This window comes from Anguilla rostrata, chromosome 18, assembly GCF_018555375.3.
Source record: "Anguilla rostrata isolate EN2019 chromosome 18, ASM1855537v3, whole genome shotgun sequence".
Taxonomy (NCBI): domain Eukaryota; kingdom Metazoa; phylum Chordata; class Actinopteri; order Anguilliformes; family Anguillidae; genus Anguilla; species Anguilla rostrata.
This window is the reverse complement of record NC_057950.1, coordinates 26,006,923-26,033,411: the sequence shown is the minus strand read 5'-3', so window position 1 is coordinate 26,033,411 and position 26,489 is coordinate 26,006,923. Positions and strand designations below refer to the sequence as shown.

The 26,489-nt window shown below is 47.4% G+C and overlaps 1 protein-coding gene across 3 annotated transcripts in view; it reads right to left on the bottom strand.

Moving 5' to 3' along the window:
- Positions 1-26,240, bottom strand: part of arid4b (AT-rich interaction domain 4B) — a 50,020-nt gene extending 23,780 nt beyond the window's left edge. For all 3 annotated transcript variants that reach the window (XM_064317176.1, XM_064317178.1, XM_064317177.1), the window contains exons 1-6: positions 26,035-26,240; positions 23,101-23,151; positions 8,014-8,124; positions 2,679-2,744; positions 1,072-1,162; positions 358-437 (exon numbers count right to left, since the gene is read on the bottom strand). In XM_064317176.1, coding sequence (XP_064173246.1) covers positions 358-437; positions 1,072-1,162; positions 2,679-2,744; positions 8,014-8,124; positions 23,101-23,106 — 354 coding nt within the window. In that variant the 5' untranslated portion in view covers positions 23,107-23,151; positions 26,035-26,240. The remainder of the gene's footprint in view (positions 1-357; positions 438-1,071; positions 1,163-2,678; positions 2,745-8,013; positions 8,125-23,100; positions 23,152-26,034) is intronic.
- Positions 26,241-26,489: the final 249 nt, after the last annotated feature.

Here is a 26,489-nt window from a genome sequence, read left to right as displayed (position 1 = left end):
TATACCGCAGTTCCACAAATTACACAATGTACAAGCACATAATCTCATCGCACACAAACAGAAAATCTGATGTAGGTTGGGTGAGGGAAAGATGAACAACCGGAATTTAAAAGTCATGGTGAACCTTGTTTTCATAGGATTTTAAGTCAGCGTAGAGCTGCGGCACATCCTAGAGCTGGAAATTATTGTATACAGTTAAGTAAACATGAATAAATACAAAGTCAAATCCAAAGGTAAATAGAGTACTCGGGGCTCCTGAATAAACCCACTCTCAAAAGCCTGTCTGTGTAAAGAGGAGAGCTCACTGAGAATGAAAGGGGTGCATAAGGAAGAGCGGCGAGGGTAGAGGAACCTCACCTCACTCTCTGCAAAGTGCCGCGCTCCTTTCAGACAGAGAGAGGAGCGTCTCAGAGTCTTCTCATCTCCATCATCAAACACTGAGAGAGAGAGGGAGAGAGGGAGAGAGAGAGAAAGAGACAGAGAGAGAGAGAGAGGGGGGGGAGAGAGAGACAGCGAGAGAGCAGGAGAGAGAGAGAGTGGGGAGGAGAGAGAGAGAGAGAGAAAGAGACAGAGAGAGAGAGCGAGAGAGAGAGAGAGACAAGCCACTGTGTTACCCACACTCCTTCAGCACATGAACACCCCCTCGGCCCACACAAACACACCCCCCCCCCCCCACAAATGCACACAACCCTACAAACACACAGCACCCATAAACACACACACCCCCCACAAACACACAAATCCTGTGAACACACACAGCCCACAAAAAACGCACACCCTCTCCCCAAAAATGATTCCACACAGCACTGGCACAGTGAGCCAGTTACACAAAGCACACACCCAAAGCTCACCAATGAGCAGGAATTCAGTTTATTCAGGAGGGGTTTGGGGGGGGGGGCTCTAGTCCTTCACGATCAACTTCCACATATTTCACACGTTTCTATGGCACTTCGGTGTGGGGGGGGGGAGGGGGTACTACGTCTCTGGTGCACACACGTCCTTTCATAAACATGCACGCACGCACGCACACACAACGTCACACGCTGCTCAAAACGCATCTCGCACACTCACCGACGGTGTACAAGCTGGCGTCGGTGAGCTTGTTGATGACGGCTTCCTGGTACGCCCCGTCGGAGTTTCTCGCCTCCACCGTAGCCCCCACCTATACCAGGAGTCCGCAGAAAAGATCAATAACCATCAAATGAGCCGCCATGAATGTTAAACCCCAGAGAAACAGATTCACCGTCTTCACAGCGGTAATGACCTGGGTTTCCCGCGGCTAATTTTCTGCCTGCTGTTCAGAGGAACCTTTCTGAGAATATTAACTTTAACAAATAATGACAAATGGCAATAACAAAAAAAGTCATAATTAATTTACCATTGCGCATGCAGTTTGAATGGTGGGAATGGCCAGGAGAGACCGCTTTGCTTGCTCGCAGACGCATGCTGTAATAATACACTAGTCATGTGGTGCATGCTGTAATGTTCTGGTCACACGGTGCGTGCTGTAATGCTCTGTGTGGGGGTGAGGGGGCACGGGAGGGACAGACTGCCAGCCAGGCGTACCCCGCGCTCCAACTGGCAGCCTGGCGACTGCAATCCATCGCCCTGCAGCAAGTCCACCGCTTTCAATTTCCAGCAGTGATTGTTACGTCGGCATTAGAATGTTCAGTTAAGAGCACATGTTCAGTTCAATCACATGTTTGTAACCTCACACCTTACAACAGGGGTGCTAGACTCCAGGTCTGGAGCAGCCAATTACAGGTTGACACCGGTAATTTTCATTTTTTCAGTTTTTTTTTCCACCAAAAAACCGATAATGTTTCTGTCCAACTTTCAATTAATTTATCCTACGAACATCGATCATTGTCCATCGAGCCAACGTCAACATACCAAAAGTCATAGAACTCCATTGTCCAGTCCAAAAATAGCATTAAAACGAAGACATAGTACTGCTGTTTTAGTCAGCATAAGTCACCATTACAAAGCACCTGGCCTTTGTACTTCTTACTGAAACAACTTTATAAAGCGACAACGACTGCTTTTTTGAGGAAAGTACTTTGGCGTGGTGCCAAAATACTAAAAATAGTCCCCAACAGAATGAGCAATTTGCTCTGTTTAGAAATAAATTTGGTTAAAACTCCACTGTCCGTGTTTGAAACTATGTCCTTCTGAGTTGTATTTAAAGGCTTCAGTGCACAACTGGAATTAATGGCTTTCCGGGGTGAACGCTAAATGGAGTAGGAAAACGTCAAAAAGCACTGAGATTCGGAAAGCATTTTCGGTTTAGGTATTTTGATGTTGACGACAATGAAAAAAATTCAATTGTATTATCCTTTAAGGCCTTGAGAACAGTGTTTGTGGACAACTGTTAGACAGGTTTGTTAGCCAATCAATGACTTAAATGAACCACTGGAGCTGAAACGTACTGAACACCCGCAGACACTGCGGCCCTCCAGGACTGGAGTCCGACTCCCCTGCCTGAAAGGGTTAAGCATCCGCTGCACTGAGCTGGGCTGCGCTCTCCGCCAGCGCGTTCAACACGGTCACCAACACGACCGCTCCACACAGTGCACAGAGATCCCATTCTATTCAAGCAGAATCAGCAAAGCAATAGCAAATTCTGAATTTCTTACAGAGGGCGAGCTGGCCCCAGAAATGACCCCCCCCGCTCTTACCTTCAAGGGGCCTCTGATGTGCTCGTCATGTACCTCCCCGGTGGAACAGTCGGGTTTGAAGGTCACCTGGGGAGCAGAGGAACAGAGGAAAGAGTGAGTGGAGCAAAGGAGCACCCCTCTCCAAAAGGCCGAGCCACATCAATCCGTCACGTTACCGGGGCCGTTCAGACGCCTCGGCCTGGCTGAGGGAACAGGACCCCCGTCCCCCCCTCCCCTCCCACTCTCCCGTCCCAGGACAAAGTGCAGAAGGACCGCGTGCTCGTGCTGCTCCAGCAGGAGCACCTCTGTGCGCCATTCCCAGGGCTGCAGAGGCGCCGCATTCCTCCGTGGTCAGCCAATCAGACGCAGGCAAAATAACCCGACCACCGCATGCCCGCCCGCCACCGCGGCTCTGACGAGCGCTGGGAACCGGGCCGCGACCGCGACCGTAACGCCATAATGCTCCGGCGCGGGAGCCAGTCGGGGGGAACGGCGGGAGCGGCGGTGGAGCCCCCAGCCCGTCCAGGCGCACCGGCTGCATTTAGAGGCCCGTCCAACATAAAACACCAGAGAACGGGCTGCCGGGCCAGGCAGAGGCAGCCACTGCTGGCACCGAACCGAACGACCCCCCACCCCACCCACCCCCACCCCACCCACCCCCCCGAGCAGTCACTGATCTCCAGGCTCCGAAGACCCGCCGAACCACCGAACCCGCCAGCCGGTTAAAACCGCCGCTGACCGAAGAGCAGCTCGTCCGCGATCAGCACGTCCTTTAGCGCTCAGCTGGTGGCGAGAGCACATAGATCAGCCAGCAGCGCCCGGCGCATTCAGGCTGGTCAGCCAGGCGCGGTAGTAAATGTTTCACGCTTTAATTATCCGGTCCCAGAGCGCCTGGATTCGGCCCCGGCCCGAGCGAGCGAGCCGCGCCTCCCTTCCCCGCGCCTCCCTTCCCCGCGCTCCTCTCTGAGAGCGCCGGGCCCCCTCGCTCGCCCGCTCCTGTGAGGAGGAGGCTCTCTCTCCCCTCCGACTCCTCGCACGGCAGCGGAACAGAGCCCGGCCTGTTGAGCGCCAGGGACGCGGGCTCCAGATCACCCCCCCCTTTCACGGCTGTAAAACGATCCCCTTTTCCTGCTCTGGCCTCCCGCGGCCGTCGCCACTCCATATGGACAGGGGGTGGGGGCAGGGGTGTGAGGGGGGGTGTAAACGCGGCTCTGTGAAAAGCACACTCCCCCTCAGACAGACCCGCGAGCTCAGAGCGTCCGCGCGGCTCGCAGGAAGGCCGGAGTCAGCTGACGCGTTAAAAAGGCCTTCTGTTGGGCCAGCACGCCACTCAGCAAATGCCATGCGGCCTGCCTGCCTGCTTACACTCTGGCACAGGTACGGGCTCAACCTCTATTAGATGGCAACGAGGGAAGAAATGCCTAGCAACAGACTGCAAATTCAGTATTGATGCTCTGCACAGACGCCCCAAAAAAAACCATTGAAAAAAATACATATATAAATTTAAAAAATAAATACATAAACAAAAAAATGTATGCATAAAATAAAAACAATAAACAAACAAATGAACAAATAAATAAATAAATGAATGAATGAACGAACGGACCAACCAACAAACGAAAACTGCCACTGTCATTCCTTCTAAGCAAAGATGTGAACAGACACAAGCCCTGCAAAAATTTCAGCCAACGGTTTCTAACAGAAGTTCAATCCCACACAAAGTAAAGGTGTCTGTGTGGTGCTGTGCACATTATTGGCCAGTACTGCTAACTACCACATCATTTAACAGTGTCCATCAGCTGCAGGTTAAAAGGTATCGGCTAAAATGCTCAGGACCCTGGGAGCCCAGGAGGAGCAGCAGACAGTGGACAGGGGGAGGAGCAGGAGGAGCAGCAGGAGGAGCAGTGGACCGGGAGAGGAGCAGGAGGAGCAGTGTACAGCAGGAGGAGCAGTGGAGTGAGCGGGTTTCAGGTGAGCTCACGCAGACATTCAGACGGCCGTTTCTCAGCCTGTGCTGGGGGGAGAAGGGGGGGGGGGGTGGCCGCTGATAACCCTCCTAATCAGTCTACAGATAGGAGACTGAACGTCTGCTCAGAGAATCGAGAGGGAATCACACCCTGCAGAGTACCCTTAAAGCTCCACTAACACTCTGCATTATAACACACACCATCGTCATCCTTAAGGGTCGCGTTCACAGAAACCTTTCATCACAGCAAAACATTTTGCTTGGGTAAGTGGACTTCTTATCAAGCTAAAACTGCCCTGCTGAACCCGGTCGTATGTATGCAGAAATTTGAATGGTTGAACATATGCCATTCTGAATTACACACAGGAAAAAAATCCTGGCCATAAGGTAAACATGTGCACCAAGTTTGGTTATTTGCGATGTGCTCCAGTAAACACTGCAACATTACAGCAACGGCTTTTACGTCTACTTTTTTGTTCAGCGTCTCTCAGAAGAGTAGGCCACGCACACGTTTATTTCTGAGTCTCAGCGAAGCCGCCGAACAGAGGGAAAACGTGCGGCGCTTCGAACGGAAGCTCAGCGCCTCCACAGTAACAGCAGCCGCGCCAAACAAGCTCCCCTTCTGACCCAAGCCAAAATAATTAATGTTACCACACCGCAAAGCATACATATTTAGTCTTCAGAGCCAGAGAAAGTACAGTAACATACCGCACCGCAGGAAAGGAGGACATGGAGAAGAGATTAATACAACGGGGCCGTTAAGTGGAATGAACTCCAGAGATGACTGCGCATAGCTGTAACCCAAGACTTAGCCTAAATACCGCCTGGCTGCAGCATTGTGCTGTGCAATACCGTGCGGTAGCACACCCAAGACACAAAACACTGTCATTGGGCACATGGCTGGAGTTAGCCTGCAACACAGGCACAAACCCAATCCAAATCACCCACAGAGCCCTTAAGAAGGCGTTCAGTCAGCCACTCACAGACGCAGCGGTGGCTAACCGTCCTAAGGGGAATTCAGTGAAACCGCGCTCAGAACGAACGCAAGGCACATCCAGGGCTGAGGCCTACAAGTTATCCTGTGATTAGACTCAGGCTCTGAGAGGCTGAAACGCAGCGTGGCTTTAGTGTGGCTAACCTCTGACTGTAACTACCATTGAGGACACGAGGTCACGTCCATGGCCACGTATTTAAAAAAATATTTTATGTCCATTTCCAAAGCCTATATTTAATATCATTCTTTAGTGAGAACAGCAGCTGCAATTCATTTAGGAGGGGAATGAAGGGTCTTTAATATTTTCTCAAATTTAAGCCTATTCTACATGTACAGCATTTACACCCAAAAATGCATCATGCAACTAGATGACTAAATTAAAGGGGGGAAAAGAGCATACCCTGGCCTAACTCGCCACTCCACCCCTAACTCAGCCGAGTCTCTTGACCCCTGTATTTTTTAGGTCCTGGTTACGCCCCTGATGACGTCACCGGCCACAGCTCGCTGCCCGACTTCAGAACACAGAGGCGGTGGAGCGTACTGCACACAGAGACAGAGAGGACGGCAACCGCACGGTCACAGCGTCCGATTCTCAAAGAACCAGACCGGGGAGGGACCACTGGGCAATTTCATTTGTCTGACAGGCACTCAAGGCATTGGCTCCTACCAGGAAAACCAACTGAGAAAGCGATTCGGCTCGTCGCGGAGTGCTGTGCGTTTAGCCGGGATTAGCCACATCGCTTCCGCGCTCGGGTTTCCCCGGAGACGCCGGAGGTTAGCCGCGAGAGTTCGGCCTCTCTCACTTTGCGGCGAGCCGCTATGACACACATCGCGTACGTGCGCAGCTCATATGAGGCCGCAGGTGTGTGGGCGAGAAAAAAAGTTTACTTCCTGCCTACCTGATCTGCAGAGGAGTGATGGGAGATTAAAAAAAAAAAGTATTTTTGTGTCTGAGCGCAACCAACTGTTTTGTAAAAAGCAGAGGACACGTTTTGTTATGTTATATACACGAATAATAAACAAACAAGTTTAACGACCTTCAAAGAAACTAAGCTCGCGGCTTCGGAAGATAAACAGCGTCGGGACCAGATCAGGCTGCAGCTCGAGTCGTGGTTAACCACAGTCTCAACAAAAACACGTTTTCAACGTACAAAATTGGCAAGTTACTCAAAAATACAGAGCACTGTCTGGAAGTCATTAATTTTCAGACACCTGTTCAAACATATAGTGTAGTAATTTTTCTTATTTTTAAGTGTAATGATTAAAAGAGGCCCATGTACAAAAAAAAAAAAGCTATTTAAAAATAAATAAAAATTTCAGTGCAACACAGTTGCGTTGCAGATACCCATCCCAAGTAGTGCTAACAATATTATGTGGGGTTTGCATGTGAAACGATAGAATGCATTTCAGAAATAATAATAAATGAGTTTTGCAGATGGGATTATACAGCTGTAAAGGCAATAGTTTTTTGTCCAATAATTGCTAATAATTATTAGGTGATCGCAAAAAAACGTGTTCTTTAGGCTATAACATCATATGTGAACTTCCTTATATGTCCATTTTGCCTGTGTATCCGAGTATCCTGCAGCTGACTATTTTCAAGATCATATGTTGTTATTGGCAGATGTATCTAAATGTCCAATGGGGAGAATTATCGATTGTGGTATTGAAGCATTTATGATGATCAAATCGGAAAAGGCTTTACTGTGTTGATGTGTGTCTGAATTCTGTGTCTTTACATGAGGTCAGGTTTTATTAATTTTTTATTTAAATTGCCCTCTAAATTGCATGCTGGCTGGGTGGATTTACCCAGGTGCATTTTATTATGAATTTATTATTTATGAATGTATATTCTGTTGCTGTTTATTTGGCCTGAGGACTGGACTGCATAATAACCCTGGAGGTTACTGTGGATGAATTAGTTCTGGACTGTGTGTATTTGGACTTTGAATTGAATAAAAAAATTTTGTGGTTATTTTACTGGCTAATTTTTTTTACTATTTTTCACCATACTGACTTCACCACCACTCGAGGCTTAAATGAACTCACTGATCAATCAAACACTGCAATCACTGCTGTTTTCTGATAATTATATCTGACGTTGCCTTGTGATAATTTGCCGAGTTATTTCTCTACTCTATCCAGGCATAGGGGACGGTTTTGTCTCCTTCTGGTGGTGGTTGCAACCTTGGTGGTTACCTACCACCTGGAACTTGAACATAACTTAACAGCCATGCCCACATATACTTGAAAACTGTATACTGAAAGAAAGAAAGAAAGAAAAAGTCAAGTGCAAGTGTTGTACTTCCAGGAAGCTCTGCACTCACACGTGCATGAGTCACAGTCAGGGAGGGGTCCAGGCTGGCGCAGTGGGGGGGTGGGGATTGGTGTCTTACCTTCGCTTTAACCAGTCTCTTGGCGATTTTGATCTTCGCCTCACAGAAGGCCCCCCTGTATTTGGCGCTGACGTCCGTGCCCACAGTGAGGTAGGGGGGCTCCTCCAGGGTCTGAATGGGGGGGGGGGGGCAAAGGGGACAGCGGTCAGTTAATCAAACTACAGACCAGAAACAGTCAGTCAATGTTGCATAAGACTTGCGGGGACAGTGCCAAAAAAAGAGCATCTGACCACTCGAGCTGGAACATCATCTACAGCACGTTAGAGACCTCAGTGATGCAATTTTTATGAAAAAAAACTTCCAACAAATTTCGATATTTTACTTTTGATCTGAAATTTGATTGTCTGCAGTGGCCACACTATTTGGCCGATAAACTTCTCGTGAGCAAACTTTATAAAGGACAACTTGGAGATCATGCATACAAAATTCCACGCACCTTGGTGTGAAGGTTCATGAGTCTGATGAATGTCTCTCGAAATAAAATGACAAATGCACCAAAAGTCAGCATTTTTACAGTGTTTCGCTCCAAGCGCACATGACTTTGTGTTAAGCGCTATGTGGTCTTTCATGACCACAGTGAGTCAGGAACTCATCTAAAGATTCCATCCACAAGTTGGCACGTTCTACATAGAGCAGTTATGCTTCTGGCTCAAAATGTGTCCATCAGTGGGGAAAATTCCTATCAGTTGAATGTTAAAAATAGGGATGCAAATAAACAGCTTTAACGGTATTCTCAGTCAAAAATACTAAACGTTGTTGTTATTGGTTTTCTCGGTTTTTGCCTAGCTGTGGTTTTGGATGGCAGAGGCTGCCGGTGATGTTTTGCAGAGGGTCTGGTGGAACGCCACTGACAGCATTATATTGGGCTCGCTGCTTGTTTGTTATGGTTGCTTAGCATTTTTTAAAGGCATGTCCATTAACAACAGTTTGCTTAAATGATAAAAAAAGGAAAAAGGAACTGGCCACCGACATTGTTTTTTCCCCTCGACATTGCTCTCTCTTTCACCCGAACTTATTTCCACTAGCAACAGCAGCCCCAAAAGCCACTAGCCAATCAGAGAAGCTGAGAGACACCAATCAGATATCAGAGGCCAGTGGCCATCAGCGTCGGGAGGATGCTGCACATCACACCATTTCTTTGACTGCAATTTCATTTTTTTTTACCTGCAAATTGTGGGTTTGCAGGCTTTGATGGATCAGTTAGAAAACTACATTACCCATAATCAACAGATTGCTGATCGTTGGCCACAGTCCGTGAGAACAAAGTGTCAAAGTTTCTGTCTGCGCCGACTGAGACAAATCTATTCTGGGATATAGGGCGTGAGCTAACCCCCAAACACCAGTGCTCTCTGAAACACTGCGTCCAACACAGTAATATCGGATTGTTGACTGAGAATGGATTGGCTATAACTCTTTCCGAGTAGGTTCAATTAAGCATTCATTAAGTAAAGCATTAATTTGTTCATTCACTACGAGAAAAGGCGAGAGAGTCAATAGAACAGAACAGTCAATAATGCTAATAACTCTGCAATGAAAAGACCGGTGCTCAAACAATACTTGGCAGTAACAATTAAATGAGTGATGCACTTGAACATTTTTTAGTGAACACAAAAAGGCCTATTCATTCTGAGAAACAGCAGCGAGTGAACTCAGGCTTCTCTTATTAATTTAGGCCAACGCATCTGTACCCATTGAACGCAAGCAGACACCAGACACACATAATAACACAAGCAAGCAGACACCAGGAAAACGTAACAACACAACCAAGCACACGCCGCTCACCGCCCGCTGCTCCCTCTACTGGGAAAACACTGTTACTGTGGTAGCTGTTTGCTCGTTTTTGTTCATTCGTTAAGTCTCATAAAATAAATTTATGAAAAAAGGAAACTACCAGACCAACACTGGCACAGAAGTGTGTGGACTGGTAAAAGCAACACTGCCACAGGCCCCCTCCAGTGCAGCGAAATGTGTCTATAGCAAGCTCCCATTTCACATCAGGGGCAAAACGCCTGTCCTCGGCGTGAACGCTAGATCAGAACACAGAAGACACATGCCAACACTGCAACTCCGTGCTACGGTATTGAGCAAGACGTTTCTAAATTTTGTCTTCTTTTGACACCCAGAAAAGACCTGTCAGCCTTGCAATTTTCGCGAGAGTGTGCCCCACTTTTTCATTTCGTGATGAGTACAATCATGCCAGCTATCAGCGTAAAAACATTTGGTAGCAGTAAAACATAATCATAGCTTGGAAAGTTGGCTCATAAGCTAAGCAAGTTGACATTAGCAGTGACCTCAACGATAGGCTAGTTTTGTCCATGTCAATGTTGCATTTGGCCCATAGGCGTATGAATGGCAATGTTGTTTCTAATAAAGGAAATAAAATAAACACAAGGCTTAAGTGCACCTTCCCTGTGCAGACATGTAGGCTGCTCAAATTCAGATGTGACAGGTAACAGAATTTAAAGGTCAAGGGTCATTCAGTAAAAGCACCTCGAATACGTGAACAAGGCAGAAGGCAAGAAGCCATAGCTCCCAGCAGCTTTTAGTTTAAGAAATGGCCTTGAAATAAGGCCTCCTTAGAAGGTGAGTTTTTAAATTCTTCAGTTCCTTGATTGTGATTGTGGTTCAGTATCAAAGTGTGATTTTATAGCAGTTATGGGTTTTTAGTTTAAAGAACTGGGAGAATTTGCTAGTGCCAGAGACTGCGTGAGGGGTGGGGGGGGGTGCGGGGAGGGGGGGGGGGGGCTACACGCAACCAATAGTCTGACCCCCCTGGAATTCAAATAGGCCTTCAGTGTCACCTGTGAACTTTGCCGGCTGTCAAACTGTTTCTTGCGGTTTTAAATGGCTTCTAACAAGTGTTTAAAAAATAAAGAATAAACACCACGTCATCTTCCAGCGTGCAATTTTCGAAGGTGACAATAAAGCAGCATTTTTTAACGCCCTTGCTGGTGGTTTTACACAGACAGCGAGGAGAGAAAGGCGCTTGTCTGACGGCATTAACGCGCTCCGCGTTTCGAGCGCAGCGACGCCGTTCCATAACAAGGAAATAAGTGAATAAAATAATAACCGCGAACAAGCGAGCATCGTCGTCACTGAGCTCGCGGGAAAGACAGCCGAACGCTCTGGGTCCTTAAAGCCGCTATCGAGCGCCAGGCTTCGCGCCCCCCTGAGAAACGCGTCACTCACAACACTGCTCTCCGATGCCAGACAATGCATTACAGGGCTATATTTAGGCAAGGACATCTGGAGCAAGGAGCAGCGTCTTCGGGCTACGATTCTCGGTGAGACGCGAGCGTAAACAGGGCCGCGTAACGATCGCGTCCTGTTCGTCAGGCCTGGGTGGGGTCTCACACGGGGTGGGGGTGGTGGGGGGTGGAGGGGGGTGGGGTCTCACAGCTGGACCGCGAGCCTGTCGCGCGCTGCCCAAAAAAAACCCTGCGCCCTCACGGCAAGGAGGTTCCTCCCGCCCATCTCAGACAGACGGGCCGAAGCCTGCCGCGCCCCTTGTAAAGAGCGGCTCTGTGGACAGAAGGAATTCTGGGTAATTTCCAAAGCAGCCCTGTGGGGCTCCAGCTCTGGCAGCGGACTCTTATTGAGCACAGTCACTGGAATGTGACCCTCACGCGGCTCTCACATACATACGCTGGGGGCTTGAGGTGCTTTTTCCCCCCCCAACGTAAAACCAAACCCGCTGGCACTGAAACCTGCCTGCAATGGGAACAGATTCAGATCCCAAAGCAACCAAAAACACACGCATAAAAGCACTACCATACTACAACCAGGGCATGTCACTGGTCTGCTTACACTGACAGAGTCTCAGCCAGCAAGTGTGTGAGTGTGTGTGTGTGTGTGTGTGTGTGTGTGTGGTAATGGCTGAAATAGCAGTGAATGGTTAACTGTGCAGTATGTATGCGTTACACTCCTGGGGAGTTAAAAGTTGACACAAGCCAAAGCTGCAAATATTCTGCCTGACGGCTACATTACATTACATTTATTTAGCAGACGCTTTTATCAAAAGCGACGTACGACTGTAGCTGAGAGTGGAGCTACTCTCAGGTAAACTCCACTCTCAGCTATAGCTACTCTCAGCTACAGTCGGCTCACAGGCACAGCCCACCAGGCCTGCGATGTGGTCACAGCTCCAGGGCGTTCCACAGTTCAGCAGTGCCAGCAATCCTGATGTGCTGCAGGATTAGATTCTGCTCTGATCTGCTACTGTAGAGGGACGCCAGCTCTGACAGCGATCTACAATGCCCGTGCACAAACTGGACTCCTGCATCCCAGAGGCCCCTCGTTCCCCAGGCAACCGCTTCCTCACCAGGGTCAGGCACTGACCGAGCTTGAGAGTCTCCCGGGGGTGGGGGGGTGGGGGGTGGGGGGGGGTACCATACCATAATAGGGGAAAAAGCCCTCAAAAAATACGTATAATGATAAATCCACTCAGCTCGTTATCTAAACGGCCTCAAACCTCCAGCGTTTCAGCTTCGCTAACTTTCCACCATCAACAGACAATTACAGGTGTCCTGCTTCCAGCAGAGGTCTGCCCCCCAATGTTTTCAAATTACAGAGCGCAAAAGCAGGCATTCAGCATTACCGGGAAAAACACAGAGATTGTCCAGACAGCTTTCAGCGATCCTTCTGTCTTCGCAAATAACCCCAGCTTTTAGTTTACATCTTTCTATAAATGCTAAACGCCTTCTTTTCATCTTCTTCAAACGTAGGTGTGCACATCCTGACCTTTGTTCAGTGCAGAAGCAGAGCATTTGTTTCTCTTCTGATTATAAGGCTCTTTTGCATTGAATACCCTCCTTCTGTGCTTAAGGAAGCGATCCGCTGGCAAAAATGTACGAATTTAAACCGACGCGCTAGCTCGATTTTCAGATGTTTTCAGGTTCAAAAAAACGTGGGGAGAAAAGTAAAAGTGGTGTAAATGCTCACCAGCAAACGCACAGTAGCTTTTGCTTGTGGCTGACTGACCGACTGCAGTACAGCCGAAACTAAGTAATGCACATTGCTGCGATTGCTACGTGCGCTAACCTGCAAAGTAGCTCACGTTCCAGCGTCACCAATAGGAACGGTCTCAAGAGGCTCTCCGTGCAAAAACCATGAGCCTTGCATCGTTTTTCCTATAGAACAGCTCCTCAAAACACTGAACTCTCGTGGATTGCCCTTCCTGAACGTTATCGTTTGGTTGTCCTGGAATGCGTTGCTGGGAACCCCCAGAACACACGTTTTAAAATGGACCAAAAACTGGGGGGTAGATTACAGAAAAGAATTTAAAAAACCTTTTTCCCATTTTACGCTTCTTTTTGAGTAAACTTGGAGCTAAACAACTTCTCGCAGCCTTGCATTCTCCGCTGTTGAAGCGATAAACAAACTATGATCGGCTCATAAGGCACTGAGCTCACTGCGTATGTATTAAACAGCTTTGGAGTGATTACTGCCTCAAACGAAGCCAGCCGAACCGAGACTGTGGAACACCGCCGAACCGTCTGGTGTTCATCGCAGCGCAGAACACTGAGAACATGAGTACCGACATGAAAGCAGTAAAATCTCATTCTTTTTCCCGACTGCCTCGGCCACATACTGTACGGTTCCCATGTACCCAGCTGAATGTTCCTTTGAAGAAGTTTCCGGAATGAAATCAGCAGCCTTGCTCTGTTACGAGCCCAGTCCCCCTGCTCTGGGCCTCGTCAGCAGGAAAGGGAGCGAGTCGCTAAAGAGCGCTACTCAGGCCAGCCGAAGACGTTCACGCGGCCTTAGCGATCCCCTCCGACGTCCCGGCGCCCTTCGGCGTGAGCGCTCGCGGACGCTGACGGCCTTCCTCTCCGCGCCGGCGCGGACCGCGACGCCACTGCAGCGGCTCGCCCCGGGGCGCCGCGAGGGAGCGTTCAACAGGCCCCGCGGGGATCTGGGAACCCCCTTACAGCGGGCCAGCAAACAGCGGCTCAACGAATGACGGCCCACATCACTGGCCCCACAATCGGCACACTGGTGACCTCCCTGCTCTCTGCAGGACTATACTGTGTGTGTGCAGCTGCAGAACACTGACACGGATAGGTCTCAGGGATTTCCGGCATGAGGAAGTTTCATTTTATGGGCCCATTTTGACAAAACTGTGACCGGTCTCTGCATTAATAAAGCCCATTTCAACAGCCTCGCGCTCAGCGGATTGCTATCATTTGAGCACGCGACGGCAGCATTGCTCCAACGCAACGCACCGCAGGGACAAGCCAGTGATGCCCACAGGGGAAAGCTCCTGTGCTGCTGTCACAAAACTGTGTGAGAAGTTATATACTGTATATATAGAACAGTTCTGTGTGCAGACTGTATGTATAGACCAGTTCTGTGTGCATACTGTATATATAGAATAGTTCTGTGTGCATACTGTATATATAGAACAGTTCTGTGTGCATACTGTATATATAGAATAGTTCTGTGTGCATACTGTATATATAGAACAGTTCTGTGTGCATACCGTATATATAGAATAGTTCTGTGTGCATACTGTATATACAGAACAGTTCCGTGTGCATACTGTATATATAGAATAGTTCTGTGTGCATACTGTATATACAGAACAGTTGTGTGTGCATACTGTATATATAGAACAGTTGTGTGTGCATACTGTATGTATAGACCAGTTCTGTGTGCATACTGTATATATAGAATAGTTCTGTGTGCACCCTGTATATATAGAACAGTTCTGTGTGCATACTGTATATATAGAACAGTTCTGTGTGCATACTGTATATATAGAACAGTTGTGTGTGCATACTGTATATATAGATCAGTTGTGTGTACATACTGTATATATAGAACAGTTGTGCGTGCAGACTGTATGTATAGAATAGTTCTGCGTGCATACTGTATATACAGAACAGTTCTGTGTGCAGACTGTATATATAGAATAGTTCTGTGTGCATACTATAGAACAGTGCATAGAACATTTCTGTGTGCATACTGTATGTATAGACCAGTTTGGTATGCATAGAACAGTTGAGTGTGTATAGAACAGTTGAGCGTGTATAGAACAGTTGAGCGAGTATAGAACAGTTGAGCAAGTATAGAACAGTTCAGTGTGTGTAGAACAGTTCTGGTTCCGTGGCTGCTGTAAATCTCAGTGAAGCTAGCAACCACAGAGCTAGCAATAATAAACCACAATAAGACATTTTGGTTTTCGGCTGTCTGTTTGCATTTGCAAACCTTTTTTTTTACCAAAATAAATTTACCAAAAGTACATTCTTGTTGGGTTGCTTAAGAAATTAGAATTCTGCCCACAGCTGATGTCTCAAGTTACATTTATGAAATTCTGAGCGTATCCACTCAAAGTCTGGAGCTACTTACAAACTGCATTTATCGAATTGGATCACTGCTTGTTAAATTAAACGACTGCTACGGCAAATGTATCAAAACAATTTATTTTTTCCCAAAATAGTTTTGATAACTCAAACACAACACAACCAGCACATGTACCATTAATTCTTATACAAATACGCTTAAATGTTTTATGGACCTCCAGTAGAATAACACAGGAAAGTCAAATTGTGTGCTTTTAACAAAGTGATAATCTGACTCTTCTAACTGTCCAGTTTGTAAATCAGTTTCGCTATGTTGTGCAAATTGTCTCGACGGTATAATTATTACTTGGACAGCTGAAAACTGGGGCCATTTGAACAGAAGGCAGTAAAAATCTCAATGAAAATCTTTTTCTCAAAACCAAAACTAACAAACAAAACGAAGTGATTCTCACTCAGTAAAAGTGGGAAGGAACAGATACCTCAGAATGTCTACTGCATGACTCAGATGAGTCTCAGACAACAACATTCGCCCAAGGAATTGTGGCTGAAACTTAATCCCCGCACCAGTTTGGTTGAGATGCCACCTTTGCCTGATTTTTATCTGGGGAAAACCCTGGGTCCACGCTGTCTGTCCTGTAAAAGCGTTTTCCAGGAAGTTGAACCCTGAACCCTCTGCTGCAGGACCTGTGATTGGTCGGCTCAGAGCTCAGTCTGCACCACACGATCGGGGAAGAAGCTGGGATTGCCTCTCCTTACTCTGAGCCTCAGCCGGACTGGGAACTTAATGATTGTCCACTGAGGGCCGGGGAGTTTAATTCTACACTCGTTTGTTCAGGCGGCCGTCCAGCCTAACGACCCTGAGGACTGTGCAACACTCACGCTTTGATTGTCAGTAGCAGCGGCTGCTGTAACAGTCAGCTCCTCCCTGCTCTCCTCAGGCTCCTCCCCTCTCTGCTCAGGCTCCTCCCTGTTCTCCTCAGAATCCTCTCTTCTTTCCTCAGGCTCCTCCCTGTTCTCCTCAGGCTCCTCCCCTCTCTCCTCAGGCTCCTTCTTCTCTCATCAGGCTCCTTCCTGTTCTACTCAGAGTCCGCCCTGCTCTCCTCAGTCTCCTCCCTGTTGTCCTCAGGCTCCTCCCTGCTCTCCTCAGGCTCCTCCCCTCTCTCCTCAGGCTTCTTCTTTTCTCATCAGTCTCCTCCCAACTCTCCTCAGGCTCCTCCCTGCTCCCCTCGGGCTCCTCCCCTCCCTCCTCAGGCTCCACCCCTCAGGCTCCTCCCCACCCTGCTCAGACTCAGGGGTGTGAGGGTGGGCTTGTGGAGGGGTAAGGAGGCTAAGGACCCCCAATTCGGGCATGCGCGGCCTGATGATGCAGAAATAACGACAGGCTCATCCACCTGCTGTCAGGCTAATTAATCACCAGAGCCAGGGGAGCTAACCCGCCTGGAATCGAGGCGAGTTTAGCCCCACCCTACACAATATGGGGGGGGGGGGCAGGAGCTGTCCTTTTCTTTCATGCAGTCATTTATTGAGAAAGAAGGGTGTTAGTTCATGCCGTTCGGGGCACCTGACATTGTTTTATCTGTATGCCAGCCATTGCCCTGCATCTCTGTACAAGAGAGCACATGGGGGCATTTCACTTTATACAGCCAATCACTGCAGGACACATATCAACTATGCTTCATCGCTCTGCAACACAGCACATGGGGGAATCTGCCTTATACAGCCCATCACTACAGGATACATATCTACTGCAATTCATCTCTCTGCAGCAGAGCACATGGGGGAACATTCCTTAAACAGAGCACACTGTTGGCATTCCGCTTTGAACAGCCGATCCCTACACGATACTTACCTACTGTGATCTCAACACAACACTACAGCACAAGCAGGAGTACGACTCGCTGTCCTAGCACAGGCCAGGCAGTCGGGGCTAAAGCGGAAGCATCGCTTCAGTCGCTATTACAGACGAGTTCACGGATAGGACGGAGTGTAGCACAGTGGGTAAGGAACTAGACTTGTAACCGAAAGGTCGCAGGTTCGATTCCCGGGTTGGACACTGCCGTTGTACCCTTGAGCAAGGTACTTAACCGAAATTGCTTCAGTATATATCCAGCTGTATAAATGGATACAATGTAAAATGCTATGTAAAAAAGTTGTGTAAGTCGCTCTAGATAAGAGCGTCTGCTAAATGCCTGTATTGTAATGTAATGGATATCCCCCAGCCCAGCCCTAAACACCAGCACAGCGAGAGGGCTTCCATTGCCGGAGTCCCTGCAATGCCATCCTAACCCATGGTTTTTCAGTGTTAGCTACACCGCGGCTCCTCGCCTGCGAGCGTCCTGACAGACTGACCCATTCACCCCCCCCAGGCCCTCTGGAGGGCCACGCGGACCATTCCGGAATGTTCGCCACTGCTCTCCGCAAACAAGCGCACGACGGAAATCTGCGTACGGTCGCCGGCTTTAGGAACTCCGCGTGGGGTCGCGTCAGCTAGTGAGCCTGACACAACCCCAGCGGTCTATTCACACTCCCCCCTACCCAAAAAAACTCTTCCAGACAGACAGGGTGACCTTTCCCCACCCACAATCCTCACGACTTCACATCAAACTCTGGATTGGTGAACAATTAAAGTGCATCACACCTCAGCACTGTGTGGTTTGCATGGGGGGGCTACTTGGGGAGGGAGGTGGGCACAGGAATTTCTGCACACTCAGCTACGCTGGAGTGTAAAGTCTGTGCTCGCTATTGTTCGACGCCATTTCGCTTGACTTTGGCACAGTTGTGTTGGCACAGCAAGACCACGCCCAGGAAAGGAAGCTCCGCCCTCAGCGGCGCTGCTCAAGCCGTGGAGACCAGGAGCAGGTCTGCTGCCATTGGCCAGCGGCCAGTCCAGAAACCGGCGAGGAACCGGCAAGGCCGCGTGGCAAGGCCATGTTGATCCGGGGCCAAATCAGGCAAGGCTCAGACTGGGAGCAGATTGTACAGAGCACTAGTTTGTATAAGTGCAGGAGCGTCTCTCTCAACAGCCTGTGTAACGTGCTCAGGTCTGAACGCAGGCCCCTCCTCTCCCAGCAGCCTGTGTAACTGAACGCAGGCCCCTCCTCTCCCAGCAGCCTGTGTAACTGAACACAGGCCCCTCCTCTCCCAGCAGCCTGTGTAACTGAACACAGGTCCCTCCTCTCCCAGCAGCCTGTGTAAATGAACACAGGCCCTTCCTCTCCCAGCAGCCTGTGTAACTGAACGCAGGTCCCTCCTTTCCCAGCAGCCTGTGTAACATGCTCAGGTCTGAACGCTGCCCCCCCTTCCCCGCCCTCCCTCCTGGCAGGCGGTCAGCGGGGCCTCTCCAGCGCACAATGGCTGCCCTTGTGACGGCTCTCAGCACTGCGACCGCACCCGGAGGGGGGGCGGGGGGCTTGGGGGGGCTTCTGTCCGACTGTGGGGTGCGGCCCTCGGATCGGGGCGTGGGACACGCGGCTCAAACTTAGGGACTTTCTCAGCAGAACTCCGCCCGCTCGAGTTCCTGTGACGGTGCGTTTTAGGCCAGATTCACATACTTTACTCTGTACGGATGGGCTAGCACGGCGTACGCAGGGATGGGCTCCAGCCATCCACATGATTTAGGGAGCAGTGAATCAGCACAGAAGGACATAATCACAGACTACACTTCAGAGCAATTGAAGCTGAGAGAGAGAGAGAGAGAGAGCATTTTGAATTTGAAAAAATTTGAGAGAGAGAGAGAGACAGAGAAAATCAGCTTCAGCTGTGTACCACTGAAACAGATCAGCTTCAGTCGATCACAGTTCAGGAGGGAGAGGGAGCGACGTGCCCGGCTAATGACCACCAAGTGTGCGTCCGTGCTCTCCAGAGAGGGACGTTTGGACCGTGAAGAGCACGGTCACAGTCTGGTTAGCCCTGTGCGGTTGTGGGGTGACCGGACCGTACGGTCAGAACATTCTGGGTCAGCCGAGTGGGCGGGTAAATGGGGCGAGGAGGACGCGGGCAGGGTGTGTGTGTGTGAGAGAGAGAGAGAGAGAGAGAGATGCTGTAAATTTCACATTTATTTTCAGAAAGTGAGTGTGTGTGTGTGTGTGTGTACGTGAGTGTGTGTGTGTCTTTGTGTGTATGTGAATGTGTGTGTGGAGAGAGAGAGAGTGTGTGTGTGTGTGTGTGTGTGTTTGTGTATATGTGAATGTGTGTGTGAGAGAGAGAGAGAGAGTGTGTGTGTGTGTGTGTGTGTGTGTGTATATGTGAATGTGTGTGTGTGTTATTAAAGCCATTAGCCAGCCTTTCTGTCTTTATTAAAAACACAAAGCATGACGCAGCACAATCAATCACAGCTGCTCATCCTCCGCTACTTAAGCATGCATTTCTTTTCCAGAGTTAAACGTTCAGCAGGGGTCTCCCCCGGGGGTGGGGGGGGCACTGACCCCCCAGCAGAGCTGGAGCGCGGTCGCCGTGGAGACACCGCTCAGCGACGGCCCCCCAGTCTCCCCAGTCAGAAGCCCTGGGACCGGCAGCCGTCCCGCGGCTACGCTACCACCGCTCTGCGCACCCACTCAGGGTCATCCTGCAGCAGCAGTCTGTGCTCTAAAGCTCCTTTCAGGTGCTTGAAATCAAGTGCCACAAAAGCCAAGAGATCTTTGCTAAAAAGATTGGGGGCGGCAGTGTAGTATAATGGGTAATGAACTGGTCTTGTAACCTAAAGGCCACAGGTTCGATTCCCGGTTATGACACGTTGTACTCTTGAGCAATGTATTTAACTCCAAATCCAAGCAATGCTTCAGTATATATTCAGCTGTATAAATTGATGCAATGCAAATGCTATGTAAAAAAAAGTTGTGTAAGTTGCTCTGGATAAGAGTGCCTGCTAAATGTCTGTAATGTAAAATGCCACTTGAACAGTTTTTAAAAAAAATATCCACTAGTGCCTGACATTATTTGGGGGGGAGTTTCCAAAGTCACACGCTGTAAAATAATCCGGAGCTGAATCGGCTCTTTGTCCTGGCTCTCCCGTCATTTGGACCAGACCAAACGCGAGGCTGATGTGGGAGAACTGCCCCAGGCAGAACACACGCGGCCCGGATTTTCCGTCTCGGAGACCGCCGCAGCGTTTAAGCGCCTCGTCAGGAGATGGGCGCGGGGGCTGCTGGCACAAAGGCAAAGGGTTTCCCCAAATCCAGCAACCCTTCCACCCCCCCCATCACCCCAGACGAGACACACCCCTTTACATGCAAACGACTCAGCTACAGGAAAACTTCAGGGTCTACATGAAACCCGACATGTGTCCTTTAAAAGAACGCAGTCCGTTTTCCCATTTTAATTAACGGCTGGTGAAAGTAAGAATAACGACCGGTTTATAATCGGCAGAGAAGTAACCCCTTTAGAGTAGCACATTTATCTGGCCGTTGTCTTTTTCAGCTACGCAGTACCAAACGAGGAAAAACATTTCCATCAAAATAAGTCAGTTTTTACAAGTTTTGGCCAAATATATATGGTCACATATAAAACAGCCTGAATCCCTCTGGAAATAGGGGTTCCTCTGTTTTTAAAAAAATTATAATCTTTTTTTTTTTTTTTTAAACAGACAAAAAAGTCCTTCCTTTCACCACACCGTGAGGTAGGGGACCAGACTTCTACGTAATCGCAAGTTGTTTAAACGCATCTCTGACACAAGGCCTTTTAAGGTCACGTGATTGCTTGAGTCATGCGGACACTACCCACCAGTTAGCAAAGCCTCCGCTTGCATTCTGTCAGTCACAGGGAATTTTCCGGGCCAGAATCCTGAAATAACTTAGGCTATCTCTGGTCACACTTCTCCAAAACAGAAATGATCAGTACATTTCACTCAATGGAGAGAGCAACCGCTTCTCTCCACCCAGCATACTTTTCATGAGGACCGCCCCATCAGCCGCACGAAGTTTTTCTAGCCCGCGAACGATCGCATTAATAAACACGGCAGCGCTTCTCTTGCGTTTATGTTTTTAACGGTTAGGAAATTATATCGTAAAACCTGCCTGATTACTGCCGTCGGCACTGGCCTACACATTTTCTGCCGTGGACTCCTAGTGAGTAGAATGCGGTTCTGACGAGGAAGCAGCTGGGCATGCCATTCTGCCGGTGTAGAGACCGTCTCGGGGAAAGGTTCAAAACAAAGACACCGCAAACCTGACGCGATGTTCCATTCTAAACAGAAAGCAGGAGACAAACCGAAGATTTGGTTTGTCAGAATTGAATTCACGAGGACATCTAAGTGCAACTGCAGCACGTCTGCTTCGGCTCTGGCTACAGCTTAATGGCACGTCCATTAATGCTGAGGTGGGCGTTACATAGCCTACTTATAACTCACTACTACAACCCCAACACAGACACACACGATACTTCACTCCACCAGAACAAGAGGCATAAGCCTACCTTCACACAGGTTTGATTTTAACTATGACTCAGCAGTAAGAACTCTGAGCTTTTAAAAGAGAAACTTTCAACCTTAGCAATCTTGGCTCAGGACTCTGCTCGGTCCTGTCTTCTTGATCAAAGGAAAACACAATTTCTCGGGTTCTGGGTGCAATACTTTCCAAAGCCAGTTTGAAAAAGATGCAGTCAACCTTGCCCCTCCTCAGACCATCACAAAACCCTTCAGGACACATGGCATTAAAACAGACACCATTCAAAATGAATGCATCCTAAGGTTTCTTTTTTTATCTAAAAATTGAGGTTAAAGTAAATTCTGAATGCAACCAACATGCACGACCAAATATAAATAAAAAACACCCCCACCGCCCCCCTCTCCCCCCACTACTTTCATGTCAGTCTCACGGCCAATAGGACAAATCCTGCAGGTAATAACCTAGCAGCCGGTTACCATGGAAACAAAAGCAAAACCTGCGCACACTGTCACAAATATAAAGTAGTGGCATTGAGGTTCTAACTTTGCTTTTATGACAAAAAAACAGCTCCCTGCCAATGCTATTACTGCGCACAGGGAATGTCTGCAACCCCAGGGTCATTTGTAATGCACACGGCAACAACGATCAATGGATACGATACAACATCCAGGGGATCGCAAACTTTACTGCGATTAATCAATCCTTTCCAGCAGCACTGGAAGTCCCGCATCACAAAGAATGTCTGCACCTCTGCTTCAAATTCAGCAGACTGACCACAGCTACGGGTAGATTACAACAGAATTTAAGGGTGGTCCTAAAAGTCTTGCATGGCTTTTTAACAGTTGCAGAACAAGCTCGCCGAAATGGATTGTACTCTTACCGCAGAAAACACTTGAATAGCCAGATCAAGGCATAGCTCCCATTAAGAGAATTACAGAACACAAAATAGATCAAATCCATAATTTTGCAACAAAGATATTAATGCAGTTGCAGTGCAAGATAATGTAATAAAAAGTAAAAAAATCTCGTTTTTAATTCAATAAAGTTATTGAAATATTACATGTTGTAAAGATAGCAAATCATCTGTTTTTGTTGCAAAGCACACTGAACTGTCACTGGATATAAAATGTGCTATATAAATAAACTTGTCTTGCCAATAAACATAGCACAGCATCACTGTCCTACGCATTTACAAATTGACGTTTTTTCATAAGCAAAAAGTTGGAAGTTATTTTGTCTGTGCGCGTGTACAAAACGTATAATGAACAGTTGGACTGGTTTCGTAACAAGTTGTATTTTTTATATAAATAAAGCGGAAAAGTACTGTTTCAAACACAAATACAAATATTGTCTCAGTAGCATTGATCGTTTACAAACTCGTGAGAAAGTTTTGTAACATTTACCTTCATTTCCGTTCAAACTTCGTCTTCTTATGATCAGTGCGGGCGTCAATCCTAAAGTTGGAAAAAATATATCCATTTGTATTATACAGTTTGCACTTAGCCTACATAAACGAACAATATACACAACACGAGGAACTCTGAGTTGGTTTTGTTTCCGCCCTCTATTGACATAAGCACTAAAACACATCAATATTATCATGCACGAGATTATTCATCTTTTAAAATTACACCGAGATTGACATACATAAGGGCACACATTGTATTTTGGCCGAGCACGTTAAGCACGTCTGAGACACTAATGAAAAGGAAGCAAGAGAAAATTCGGCGACTGAAAGATATAGAAAGAAGAAGAAAAAAGTTTTGAAAAGTGCACACGCGTGATAGGCTATACCACCGAAAACATTAGCCTAGTCAGTTCACGAGAATTTAATGAGAAATAAAGACAAATAATAGCGTAAATAATGGAATTATACTTTCAAAGTGTTTAGCAACGTTTATTTGAAATTAAAAAGTGGAAAATACAAATACTTAGGCTACCTGAACAAGTACCACAGCCGACAAAATAAACGCGAGTCCTCTCCGTACTTCGGACTCATTGTAAAATGTACAGCCTAATGAAATTAGGCTACATTGAAGATCTCGCATCTTCAACCCAGCGGCTACAAGAAATTGCAACGGTAAGAGAAAATGTAGCTTGTTAACTATTCAAAACTCAAAGGCCACGAAAAGGGCATGTTATTGTACCTGCATGTGTTCTACGTCAGTTTTTTTCGCTCTGTATCTTCCTTCAACATTACGCCATGGACAAGACAGTGGCTGTAACAGTTTTTGACAGAGCTAGGAATGTACACCCTGCGTGTAAACTGCCGACAGCAAGGGGTGGTCGTTTCAATTAGGAAATATTTGCGCTCTTTATGTAATGATCCTGTCCAGCTTCAATTTCAACGTGATTTTTCCAGTCGATGAACGACTCAGACACACGACCAAAATAAACACAACCAATACACGTAATTTGCATGGCATAAATAAATCTGTCTTATTGAAGCTGAAAAGTTGAGAGTGGCATAAAAGTACAAGCAGAAAAGAAAGCGATGTCACATGAAATGAACTCGTTAGGAGCAGGTTAGCGTTGTGTCTGCCGAATGTCTAGCGCTGCGCTACAGCAGAGCCGATGACGCCATTTCTGTACCACACAGCAGAAACAGTTCAACAATCCAACAGTACAGCGCAGGAGAAAAACAACGCTTTGACAAACTACCACCTTCACAATGCGCTCAAAATCGTCACCAGTTTTTCTCTGGCCAGGCTGGGAAGACGTGTCATTATTTTTTCACCCTCACAATTGGTAATATGTTGCGAGTCTATCGCTACCAATATAATCGGGTTAATTCGGCTCGTCTTCTCTTTAAAGGTCCAGCAGTGCTAGAGTGCTCGCTATTGCGAGCTGTCGCAGATGAAGGAAAACACGCTGTGATCTTTAACAGGGATCCCTTCGCACCAGATTCAAGCGAGCGTCGAGGGGCTCTCGTGGGTTATGGGAAAGGTGGCAACTTGTTTTCATGCCAATGCAACAAGGTTAGCCAACATTAGTTAAATCAAATTCCATTTTCATTAGGACACCGTAACTCGGTGGCTACCGTCAAATCCCCGTGGACTGCAAACCACTGAGTGCATCGAGTTGCGGTAGGCTATAACAATAAAAACGGACAAGCCCCCTTACGAACAAGGTCAAACTGGAAAAAGTAATAGTACATCCTGACAGTCGTAAAACATACACCCTCTCCGATTCACAAACGGGAAGACTTGGAGTGCAGTGAAACTGCAATATCCATTTGACGAAGTACAGGCTACTGCAACAATGTCACCCCACACCAGCTAATCTAATCCAGCCCTCGTTTACCCGACTCGACTGAACTACCTCGTCCAATAGCTACAATTATTAGCACCTAAAACAATGACAATATGTTTCGGATTAGCTAGTCAACACACATGCAATATGTTCACAAACGTTTCTGCTGAGTTTTAAAAGTAACATTAGGTAGAAATCTCATTATGAAGCACTGAACCAGTTCTATTTTCTTTCCACTCGACCCCGTGTCGTTCTCTGAAAACGGCGAGCAGCTGTGCTTCAGAGTAGCTTGAGGAAGTAGCCAGTGCATTACTTACAGTTAACATTAGCTAGATCTTTGGCGATATAAAACACGAATTTCAAAAAAAAAAAAAAAACGTAAATCAGATTGAAAGTAACGTTAAGCACCAACGTTAACATGCAGCCAGTGAGCTAGACAACAATCACACGAGCACACACTACCAAGCCAGCCAAAAAGCCAAGACGACTGTAGCTTTATTGCAGGACAAAAGCAATGGAAGATCTGATCGCCTCGCGGAAGCAAGCCCTGATTTGTTCGAAATGCATTCAGGCTGTTACAGTACTAAATAGACTATTAGACTAATGTTAGCAAATGGATCGCTCTCTCCATCTAAACGCGTTCCCACTCTGCGGCTCACTTTGCCTTACATAAGCCTGCCCCAAGACAGGCTTTTCCCTAATCGCTTCTTTGATGCCGAACTCAAACAACTGCTTAAACGGGTCATTTTAGGAATTCCACTTCGGCTTTCTGTTACTTAACTACTAGTAAGAAAGCAGGCTCGAAGGAAATGTGATTAAGCATCGATAGCTCTAGGTATATGTGCAAGTAAGCAAGAAACACACGAACAATAAATAGAAAGAAGGCTTACAATCAAGCAGCCGAACAGTTAAGCAAATATCTTGCCCCATGAATGTGCTTATTCTATCCAATGCGCCGTTTCAACTCCAAACTCGCACTCCTATTATTTTGGGTTACGATTTCTAAAATATTAGTCTTTGAAAACAGTTCATCTGTTTTGAACTAGCTGCTAAAATAACGTTGTCTAATTCTGTCAACATCTTACCTATTAAATGAAGTGAGTGGAATTGACTTCTTTTTTAAAGTTGACAAAATAATTTAGACATCCAAAGATCAAAGTGCAACATAGGCGCTGACGGTTTCGATCTTTTTCGCAAATCCAGGGTTTGTCAGGATGCGAACCCGACACAGTTGCTCTTCCTACTGGACTCTTTCTCTCTACACTGCCCTCTCCGTCTGAAACTGACTGACGGGACACAAAACCACCCATCTCCGAGGTATGTTCGCCCATTGGTTTCCATATGTGAATCGCCGCCCATGGCAAATTTCATTGGTCGACCTTAGAAACAAAATGACGTTATTTTTAACGGTGCTATGGAAACATTAAATCTAGGGTAGCTGGGAGATGTATTTATAAAGAATAAAATTGTACCCTTCCACGGCCCTATTTTGTGGACATGGACTAATCGTAAAACTACAAATCCCATAAAGATTGGTCTG